The 11762-nt window shown below is 46.0% G+C and overlaps 1 protein-coding gene across 1 annotated transcript; it reads left to right on the forward strand.

The window, feature by feature from the left end:
• Positions 1–1214: 1214 nt before the first annotated feature.
• LOC104582572 (formin-like protein 6) lies at positions 1215–10769 on the forward strand. Its single transcript, XM_014898522.2, has 3 exons — positions 1215–1220; positions 6140–6810; positions 10066–10769. Exons 1-3 carry the CDS (start codon positions 1215–1217, stop codon positions 10124–10126), a joined length of 738 nt encoding a protein of 245 aa, XP_014754008.1. The 3' UTR covers positions 10127–10769.
• The last annotated feature ends 993 nt before the right edge of the window (positions 10770–11762 follow it).

Below are 11762 nucleotides of genomic sequence, written 5' to 3' on the forward strand. Positions count from 1 at the left end.
CTACGTTGCGCGGAGGAATCACGGACCCATCCTCACGATACTGTGTATCCTCCTGTGTGAGGTCTGGTGGCGGAGTACTGAACATCCAGTTGTGTTGGACAAAATAGTCCTCTCCTTGAGCGTGATCCTGCTCACTACCCCACGAGGGTTCGGACAACGATGACTGATGCCCGTAGGCTCCTGCATGTGGACAAGTACTTAGCATTACAATTGCGTAGTAGTCATGGTAATGAACACAATAGATAGAAATATACATACCCTGTGGCTGGGTCTGTGGACGAAACTCGAAGTTCCTCCTGGGACTCTGCTGGTGCTGCCACGACGAACCTCCAGCCTCAAAAGAGGGCTGCTGCTGGTGCCACGACGAACCTCAAGCCTCAAAAGAGGGCTGCTGCTGGTGCCAATAGTCGAAACAAGACTGCGGCTGGTGCCACGACGAACCTCCGGCCTGCTCAGGAGGAGGTGGCCTGGGCGTCGACTGCTCTGGTAGACGTGGACGCGGGTGGTGTCGGGGGTGCAGTGCTTCCTGCTGACGTGGCCGCTGCTGGTGCGTGGACTGACGAGGGGGCCGTACGGACGCCTGGTGGTGAACGACGTCGGAAGTGCGGGTGCACGTGATAGCCACGTAAACAGAGCGTAGCTTCTCCTCCATTCGTCTGGATTCATCCATATCATTTCGGATGCGCCTGGACGGGCGTCTGCCTGTGCCTGTCCGCGGTAGCCCGGGGTCAGGGATGTACCGCCTTTCACCAGGGGTTACCTTGTTGAAATTGCCCATTGCACAAAACCCTAGCATCTCACCCGTCCATGTGCTAAGCACAGACTCTTTCGGGTAATAGGGAGACACAAATGAGATTGCGTCCATCCCTAGCTGCCCGCAAGCAGCAAGTACATGTGAGCAAAGAAGGTGAAACAACTTTGGTTTGTTGCAGGTGCACTTACACGTTGGCCACGCTTCATTTCCAATCTTCACCTCCTGTGTCCTCAATTCATTTCCAATGCCGAACTTGTCAGTTGGCAAGCGCACCTCAAACCTGTGTTCTTGATTACCGATGGCGACGACAGTATGAGACCTATCTTTTTCCATCTTCTCATCCATGTACTTCATAATCTTTTCACAGTACGGTGTATTTGGGTTGTTCATGATATGCATTTCAGCTCTCTGGCGTCTTTCTCTGAAATACTTCACCGTGCCATGGAAAATACCCTCGACGATGGCTGTAAGTGGTAAAGCCCTATTTCTCCTCAAGACAAAGTTATATGTCTCTGCCAGGTTAATAGTCATGACACCGTACCTAGCGCCATGTGTGTCCTGCAGCAAAGACCACCGCTTCAGAGGCTCGTGCTCTATCCACTGCTGGAAGTTTTTAATCTGCTTCCCAACCCTTCTCCTAGTGCCGGGTGGGTCAAACCCTGGCAAGTCACAAAGCCCAACAGGTTCTTCTCAGATGGTCCTGTTCCAACTACTGTCTGTGCAGCCACTGCTGCTACATGTGCTGCTACCGCCGCGTTTCGTGCCGCTGTCCTCTCCCTAACATGTTCCTTCGTGAACTCATCAAGATAACCACGTATCCTAGTGTACTTCCATTGTTGGTTCTGTTTGCAGAGTTTCTTGAATAGATTCATAAGTGACTTGTTCCTGAACTGCGAGAAGATGTTGGCCCCCAAATGCCGCATGCACCAACGACTATGCATGTCCTGCCATGGAGTTTGTTCATCAGGCCCAGGGTTTGTCAGTGTCCTTATCGCACTGAGTATGCCTGCATGTCTGTCATGAAGGATGCACACATTCGGCTTATCATGCACAATTGCTCTCTTGAGCTGCCTGAAAAACCATAACCAACTTTCAGTGTTCTCACCCTCCATGAAAGCAAATGCGAGCGGAACGATTTGATTGTTGCCGTCTTGACCAATGGCGGTCAAGATCTGCCCCCTGTATTTGCCAATGAGAAAAGTGCCATCTACGCATAACACCGGTCGACAATGATGGAAAGCTTGGACGCATACACCGAAAGTGAAAAACAGTCGTTGCAGCACCCTCACAGTTGGATACTCTGGGTGCAGGAAGTGTTGGATGTCGACATAGGTGCCTGAATTACGGGCTTACAGTGTATGGAGGAGGCGGACAACAGAGTCGTACGAGTCGAAAAACGAACCAAATCTTTCCTCAAGAGCCCTCTGCTTAGCCCTCCAAGCCTTGCCATACGAAATGTTGTACGTAAACCTTACCCTGACCTTATGCATGATGGCCTTCACTTCCATTGCTTTGCTCTCCACTATCTCCGTGTAAAGCAACCGAGCAAGAAGCGTCGACGAGAGGTTACGATGGTCTTGAGGGATACTGGGAATGACACATGTGTGCAACACCAAGTCACTCACAACTCAATCTGTGTCATACTTAGGAACATAGCCATGCACCCTCTCGGGACAATCTATTTGTTCGCACTCCATTGTCAGATATTTTTGTGAAGAGACTGTTGTTTTGAAAACCCTTTGCATGGACATTGGCCAAGCAACTATGACATCCTGCAGATGTTTCTTGTCAGGAAATCTGGCACCCTTCGCAATGTTGTTCTGATTATATTGCCATGCAGAGTCATGCCCATCGTTCACGGTCATAGATGAAGAGAAGTGCGGATTCCATGATGCAGGAATCGGCACCTCCTCTTCGTCCGACTCATGAGACTCATCGTCATAAGAACTACGACCATCTGTATCTTCATCCTCCATCTCGTTCTGCAAGTGACCATCTTCTTCGTCCGCATCTGCCTCGCCAGTGTACTCATCCTCTCCTACTGTTGGGAATATGCCCTAGAGGCAATCATGTATGATGTAATTCCCAATGTATTCATAAATATTATTAAGCTGTCCTTGTTTAAACATCTGATATGTATCATTGAATATGTGATTTGATTGTGGAACTATGTATTCATGTTGTTCATACTAAATTGTCCTTAGTCATTGAGGTTGTGCTGGACACATAACCTAGACTAATGTGAAAGTTGGCTGATGACTCGGTTCCACTTGTCATGGGCATGGTGATGTCATTCCAGCTTACACGGACTCGGCTAAAGAGTTTAGCAAGTCGGACTGACCCATATTGAGATGCAACGAGTAAGTCGTCATTTGCATGTCTCAATCAATGTAATCTTTAGACCTGAGGTTATCGCACAATCCGAGTTGTGGATCACCAACTTAGGTTCTGTCAAACGTTGTTCCGTAACAGGGCAGTTATAAAGGCAGAGTTCGGGTTGACTGAGAATGAAGCCGTGTGATGTGGATAACCAAGATGGGATTTTGCCCCTCCGACTGGAAAGATATTCTCTGGGCCCTCTCGAGTGATATGATTCGGGAAGCATGGCCATGCGCGACTTGGTTAACTGTTAACCGGGTCGATCGACTAAGAGTTAGTCGGATGAATCGTATATCACAGATCGAGAAGAGAGTTGAACTATTAAAAGGATGACGATTAATCGCCTATAGTTTGACAAGGTATATCGTGAGGCAAAAGGGACTAAGACGTATGTCACATTGGAAGGTACGTCGTCATGACTCGATGGTACTTGAGAGTCGGCACGTTCTGCTAGGAACTGCTACCGATTGATCGATTGAGAGTCGGACTCCAATCGTGTCCAAGTCGCCATGAGCCTGCGGGGTCACACACTTAAGAGTGGGACCAAGTATTTGGTCGGGTTGGACCCGAACTGGAATTGGGCTGACAATGCGAGTTGGACTCGCAGAGTGGATGGGCCACAAGTGCTGGAGCCCACTTCCACTCGGTATATAAGCAGGGGCGTGGGATGCCTAAGGGGCACGGTTTTTCCACTCTCACGCGTTGAGAACCCTAGCCCGATTCAGTTCAACCGTCGCACCGGACCTAGTAGTCCGCCGCCGGAGCTCCTCCTCGCACGTGTGGATACCGACAGAGGTGCTGTACGTTCAGCACTTCGACGATCGCGGGATTGGATCGGCTGGATCGGATCGAGGGACTGCATTGCATCAAGGCGCCGCATCGATAATCCGCAACTGCGCGTCTAGTGGTAATCCTCGTGGCCTTTTACCTCGGCTAGATCTTGAGAGTTCGCGTAGGAAAAGTTTTTTGTTTATCTCTACGCGCCCCTTCACCTACTGCCCTGGAGCTCTGGCCTGATTCATAACCACCACCTCCAGCATTCGACACAGAGTTTGCATTGGACAAGTCATAACTTGATTCACCCTCACCTTCAGCTGGATTGGTCTCATGAGTGACAACCTGGATTAAGGCGACAGGTGTAGTTCCCCTTTTCTCGCAACTTTCTAACCAGCGCACCCACTTTGATGTCCGGTCTATCGGCCTCAAAACCCAAAAATTATTTGAATTTGACTTGGTCCACAATGCTTGCACACGGACGGTGTATGTTTCAGGATTGACCGCTAAACATCCTACCAACCATTCCTGCAGCTGACTAAACGTCCATGTTTGAGGGGCCGTTAGATCCAACTCCACATACTTAAACTGACTCAGATCAGCTCGATGCTCGGTTGTTAAGACAGTACCGGAACCATAGTAAAAAACAAACTTCACTACACCGGACATCTCTGATGCCTAAAAAAATGTTTAGACGCGTCAAATACTAAGCAGTACGGCATATAAAAAATATTAATACGCGTCAAATAATGAGCAGTACGCCATATTAAAAATATTAATACGCGCCAAATACTGAGCAGTACGCCATATTAAAAATATTAATATGCGTCAAATACTGAGCAGTACGGCATATTAAAAATATTAATACGCGTCAAATATTGAGCACTACGGCATATTAAAAATATTAATACGCGTCAAATACTGAGCAGTACGGCATATTAAAAATATTATGACGCGTCAAATACTAACCAGTACGGCATATTAAAAATATTAATACGCGTCAAATACTTACCAGTACGGCATATTAAAAATACTAATACGCGTCAAATACTAACCAGTACGGCATATCAAAAAATTAATACGCGTCAAATACTAACCAGTACGGCATATTAAAAATATTAATACGCGTCAAATACTAACCAGTACGGCATATTAAAAATATTATGACGCGTCAAATACTGAGCAGTACGGCATATTAAAAATATTAATACGCATCAAATACTAACCAGTACGGCATATTAAAAATATTATGACACGTCAAATACTAAGCAGTACGACAGATTAAAAATATTAATACGCGTCAAATACTGAGCAGTACGGCATATTAAAAATATAAATACGCGTCAAATACTAACTAGTACGGCATATTAAAAATATTATGACGCGTCAAATACTAACCAGTACGGCTTATTAAAAATATTAATGCGCGTCAAATACTAACTAGTACGGCTTATTAAAAATATTAATACCCGTAAAATACTAAAAAGTACGACATTAACCGTTATCCAAAATAATGAGCACTGCCAAACGCTAAACATACTTCTGGCATCACCACCATTGCTCCAATCAAAACATATACATTGAAGCAGTACACACGTATTCTCATAAACATATACATTATAGGATAATACGTGAGAGATTAGGATTTACCCTTGAAGCGTGTGAACCCAACCTCGAGCAGCCTCACGGTCACTGGATGAGCACCACCACCTCCAAACTCCTCCAAACCACCAACATTGCTCCAACTTTGCACCACAAAATTACCTCCACATGGCCAATGAAAACAGTAGATCGAGGTGTCTTTGGGTGCCAACTAGGTAAGGGATGTGATTTTGTGGTTAAAGGAATCAAAATGCACTAATTTGGGCTAGAAAATGGGGGCATTTGAGGAGGAAATGAAGAACAAGAAGAAACAGAAGAGAAGAAACGAGCAGAGGAGGAAGAAGCAGTGGGCGTGGCTGGGCTCGCTCTGCCCGGGGGGAGATGAGAAGAAAAGGAAAAAAGAAAAAGGAAAAGATTCCCCGGCCTGGAGCCCACCAGGCCGCAGTCGGCCACGGCGAAACCGACTGGGCTTCAGTCGGCCTGGGCCAGGCCGACTGGCGGGTGGGGGGCCCGCGCGCTCGGCAGCCGGCCTGCAGTCGGCTGGCCGAGGCCGACTGGACTTAATCGGCGTGGGCCAGGCCGACTGGGCCCATTCGGTCTCAAAAATTCGTATTATTTAAAGAAAATTAGCCGTCCGTCCGTCCGTCCGTCCGTCCGTCGGGCGATTCCCCGCTCAATTCCCTAAAAAAACCGATCCGCCTCCTCTTCGTCCACGATGCCGCCTCCCGGCCTCCCCTCATCTCTCCTTCCCTTCCTCCTCCGCCGCCGACGTCCGCCCGGCCGCCCCCCTGCAGCCTCCTCTTCGAGGACGGCGCCCCTCTCTCTTGCTCTACCCGCTGCCTCTGCTCTCTCCCTTCCTCTGCCCGCTGCAATCAGAGCCGCCGCCGCTTCCTTCCTGTGCCAGTTCCCGCCGCCAAAGACGGGCGCCTGAGGAGAGGGCCGCCGGCCTCCGCCCGCTGTCCCTGCCCCCGCCGTTCGCCGCCCCCGCGCCCGCGCTCCTCCTCATCGAGCTGCCTCCGCCGCCCCCACCCCCGCCCTCCTCTTCGAGGACGGCGCCTACGCCCGCCGCCGATCACCGCTAATGGAGGGACGTCGAGCGAGTCCACCTCCACCAGCCAGGTCGCTTCCAGTGCGTCCGCGTCCGCGGCTCCGGCCACTCGCGGCGCGCGTGCGTTTTGGGGACTCGCGGCGGGGCTCGTGAAACGGCGGTTCCGGCACGTCCTGGACATCGTGGGCAGCTCCGTGGACTGCAACCGCTCCACTACTGCAGGTTATCTCCTTCCGCATCTACAAAAGGCCAGGTACGAGCTATGGCTGTGAGTCTGAACTTTACTTCTTTTTTTTTTTTTGAGGGAATGGACTTTACTACTCGCTGGACCACAAATGGGACCTTGAAATGCATTTTTTTGTGTGGATCTGAAAATAGCAGTGTACTGATGTTTGGATCTGAAAATAGACTTTGTATATAAAGGATTGTTGGTTGGATCTGCCAGCAAAGAAAGAGAAGCGCAGTAACATGACATGCAGATTATTGTCTCAAAAAGTCATTGTGTAAGTGATTAGCGTGTGCATTTCATTAATGAGAATTAGTGAGACCATCATGCATTATTTAGCTGTCTCTTGTGGCCGACTTTTCTTTTACATCTGCAGCCATGTCTAACCTGCATAGCTTTCTACTTCCTTTTGCATATTGATTTCAACAGGTTTAGTGATCACAAACAAGAAATGATCATGTCGGGTTTTATTTTTATATATGAAGCTTATATCTATCTAGATTATTTCTGCCAACTCTTCTCTATACAAAACCAGTTGGATGTTGGTTCATTTCTATTATTTGTTCCATTTCTAAGATGGTTTACTTTGTTGATGCATTTATGGTAAATACACTATGGCATCACAAAACCAGTTGGATGTTTTTTTTTACGGGAAAGACAGGAGCTCTGTCATTGCATTAAGAAAGAAAACAATAGTTCAAATACAACGGCCTAAGCCAACTTAAAAACAGAAACAAACCCGATGTCACAAAGAGCAGTGACTCGGCTATACACACAGAAAGTTATCTGTCAAACGCCCTATTAAACTCATCATTTTCCTCGATCAAACACCAAAGGTTGAGAGGTGTCAGATTCTTTTTTTCAAATATTCTTCAATTTCTCTCTTTCCAGATGTTCCACGCGACATAGGACGCCAGAGTGATATCTTTTTGCGCCGTTGTATTGTTCTTCGGGACCTGAGATAGCTTATTCCACCAAGCCTTGATTGGATTTCGCCTTGCAGCCTGCTGAGCATAATTCTCACCAAAACGAGCTATGTGCCAGATCTCTTTCGCATAAGGACAGTGAAGCAATAGGTGACCAGCAGACTCAAGGACCTGATCCCATTGCCGAGCATGCAGTCTGTCAGCAGTCCACAGGCGATTGCGCAACAAAAGCCACAAGAAGAACTGAATCTTCCCTTCAGATTTAATATGCCAAACCTTCTCCAAATGAGGCTGCGGAATTCTGTTCAGGAAGTGGAAATGATATGCCGATTTAACCGAATACACACTGGAAGTACCTCTTACCCACACAATTTTATCTTCTTCCGCAGTTAACTGTACAGACTGTAGCTTCTCCCAAAGCGCAATGAAAGCCAACACATGATCCTCCGTGTTCATAGCCTGGAGACCTCGCATCCATTTCCGCTGACTGATTTCCGCATTGACAGAAATCTTCTTCCCACGGGCAATAGCAAATAATCGGGGAGCTAAATCACACGGCGCCTCACCTCCAAGCCATCTGTCAGTCCAAAATCTGGCAATATGCCCATTCCCGAGGGTAACCTCAGAGCAAGTCTGGAACACAGCCAAATCATCATTATCGCAAGGGATTATCGCCCCCTTTGAAGGCTTATCAGCCGGCAGCCATTTTTGCCACAGCCATCTTAACCTCAAAGCTCGACCAAAAATTGTAATATCCTTGATGCCTAAGCCGCCATACTTATTCGGAGCACAAACAGATTTCCAATTAACCATGCATTTCCCCCCACTCGCCTCTTCTTCCCCAGCCCACAAGAAATTCCTTCTTAATTTGGATGTTGGCCCTTGCTTTTTAGATATTCCACATATATATTCTCAGATGTGTATTTGATGATATATTGTCTTCTACTATTCCTGAAAATAGTTGTACTCCCTATTGTGTTGTGACATATGTCTAGCAGCAACCAGGTTGGCAATGCCTATGCCACTGCTTTTGCTTATTTCTGCATCCTGTCCAAAAGTTGTATTTGGGTTACCTGATTGTTTACAATGCTCTTCAGAGATATCGTATTAATATATGTTCACCATTTGAGGCTACTACATATACTGTTTATACGCATAATATCCATCTGTATTGCTATCTACAAGACCTAATCTCTAGCTGTTTTCTCATAAATTTCACATATATTTTTTGTACAAAAAATGGTGCGTCTACGACTACCACAAAAAAAATCTACGTGCATAGAACTCAAAGAGTCTGAACATTTGGATGTGATAAATATCACATATACCAGTTTCTTCCAGTCCTATAACTGGTAAGAGCTAAAGATCAAGAACTGGGCAAGCACCTGAGAGCAGAATTAAGAGTATCATCAACGGTCCGTTTCTACGGCCATTACTAAGACTTCCAACTCATCTATTTCTCACTCATGTTTTCTTCTCTCTTAATTTAATATATTTCTAAATAGTACTTCTTGCCTTGGATCCTACATGCGATACACTATCTTTTCTTCCCTTTTCTTGGTAGGAGAGCTGGTGCCGATACTTCTGCAAGAGACTTCACGTCACATCAACCCTTTCCGTCTTCTTCCATCTTAGCAAAAACGATGACATGTACATTAAGTACCGGCTGGAGTTTCATTGTTAGAGATGCTCTAACTACAGTCCAGCGAGTAGTAAAGTCCATTCCCTAAAAAAAAAAATTAGTAAAGTCCAGCAGGTAGTCAGTTTAGTTGAATAACAAAAGTTGCATTTTCTATTTGTTCAAATGTTGGCATGCAATCACTCATTTCTAAACCAGGACCTGGCATATGCACGCAAAACTCCAGCAAACATTCTTCGGCTGCTTTCTTCCATCGAACAGTAGATCAATCACATGCTTGTTGTTGCCTAATTTCAGTATACAGGACACTACATCTACCATATATGTTAACTTATCAATTTAGCACATTACAATTGATGAGCCAATGGTAAACTGTGTCATGTACCATGAACTCGGCGATGACTCTGTTTGAAGTGACTGCTGTCTTTCACTAATGACCCGCAGTTTTACTTAACCTTAGCTATCATTTCAGGTAATATATCCATGTCCTAAATGTTTTCAAAGGAACTCCTGTTTAGTTGAACTTCATAATAGACTGTTATATGGTGTGATTGATCAACTGTTAGATGGAAGAAGCTGTATACTCATCAATGTATAAAATTATTAATCATCATTGACAGAACCTTATTCTGTGTTTTAAAGAGGTCAGAGATAGATGTAACTGCCTTTTCATCTAAGAGATAAATTATCTTTAATATGTTTTTCGTATTTTTTCAGATCACGCATGGCTTTTGATTTTGTTGCTGTTAATGAAGCATGGGAGGAACCTGTCCATTGAAGTGTGGTGGATCTATCTTACTATCTAGATCGATGAACACGTGTAAAAAAAGATACCTTTCAAAAGAGCTGGTTATTATGGAGTTGCATCATGATTCTTTTTTACTTGACAAAAGAGAATGCAGATCTTAAGGTCGTTGCTATGCTGTTCCTCAAGGGAAAAGTTTGTAAGTGTTTACATAAAATCAATTTGTCCAGTATTAGCTCATGGACAGTGTCATGTATCCCTAAGGGAAGTTTATCTTTCTCAACATTGCTGAACAGAGGAGAAGCAAACAGAACATTGGGAAGGTAGGAAGATTAGGGCAGTTGGAGCCATGGAGGTGTCTCAGGACTGGATGAGCTACGGAGATGCACAATGATCGATTGGAGAGGGAGAAAGTGAGTGAAAGACTAGATTAGGTGGAGAAATATATGTTCTAGGAAGAGAAAGAATTGGATCAATGCATAGTGATCAACAGAGAGGACTAAGTGAGAGATATACTAGCATTTGGTACATATTTGATAGAGACATGACATAGCATTGCGCTTAATTCGACATGCGTTCTTGAAGTACAATAATTGAATTTGTGTCATTTTATTTCTTCTGTAGCAACGCACGGGCACTCTTGCTAGTTTCTTGTAATGAACCACTGCCATCTGGACAAGTCTTTTCATATTGCGAGATTGCATCTTGAAACACGTTTCAAGCCAATTCTCACCGGTTGGGCCCACCTGGAAGATTGACCGAGCAACAACGTTAGTTCTGTGTTGTTAACGTGGAGTTGGTAGATCCAATATCACTATTTTACCTTCAACCTATGTAGAACTACCTTTCAGTGTGTCATTTTACCTTTGTATGTAGGTCTAGATGGGTGTTTCATTAGAACACCACCTTTTGACGAGTTTGTTTTCCCCGATAGAAAAAAGAACCCATGCCCTAGCCGCCGCCACCAGTGCCTCCGGATCGATCTCGTCTTCCGGCTGGCCGGCCAACGAGGAACGACGTCCCTGCCTTCTCTACGCTTCGTGCTATCACAGGTATTCAAAACTTAGGGTTTGGTCAACCGGCAGCGGTACTAAGGTGGTGATGGTGGCACTGTGCGGATCAAGAATAAGTTTTTCTCGATTCCTCGTCCACCTCGTCGACGGTGATCCCGCCGATGGCGTTGAGGAGTGCGAGACAATTGGTCGCTGCTCTTTTGAAGTAGTGGATCTGGTCTTGTGTTTGTGCTTTGCAGGTCGTCTGCGTGTTTCAGATTTTTGGTTTGTTTTCCAATTTGCGAGGATCGGCCAGCTTCAACCTCATTGTAGAGTTAGTGTGGCTAGGTCTTCTCGGATCCGTCTGGCGGATCTGCGATGTTCATCGAACCCTCTTCGTTGTTTTCTTCTTCAGGATGGTGGTCTGTTTCTCAGATCACTGTCGCCTGCGTCTTCTGGCTTCGACCGGCGACTTCCTGGCTTCTACGTCAACAACGTTTTCCTGGCTCCGACATGGTTCGGGGGTTCAGAGGCAGCATCGAGCTTTGCTTACGGCGCACCACCGACGAGTGCAGGAGGAAGACAACGACTTACTTACAAGAACTTACGTGTAATTTTCTTTACTTCAAAGTTGGTTCTGTAAGGGTTGGTTGATTTAATATATGGCCTTGGCCTTC

This window comes from Brachypodium distachyon, chromosome 2 (assembly GCF_000005505.3).
Source record: "Brachypodium distachyon strain Bd21 chromosome 2, Brachypodium_distachyon_v3.0, whole genome shotgun sequence".
Taxonomy (NCBI): domain Eukaryota; kingdom Viridiplantae; phylum Streptophyta; class Magnoliopsida; order Poales; family Poaceae; genus Brachypodium; species Brachypodium distachyon.

What these genes read in the sequence shown, in the direction of transcription:
- LOC104582572 (XM_014898522.2), top strand. An exon ending in CCGCATCTACAAAAGGCCAG is followed by an intron (nt 6,811 to 10,065) that starts GTACGAGCTATG and finishes GTATTTTTTCAG; the next exon opens with ATCACGCATGGCTTTTGATT.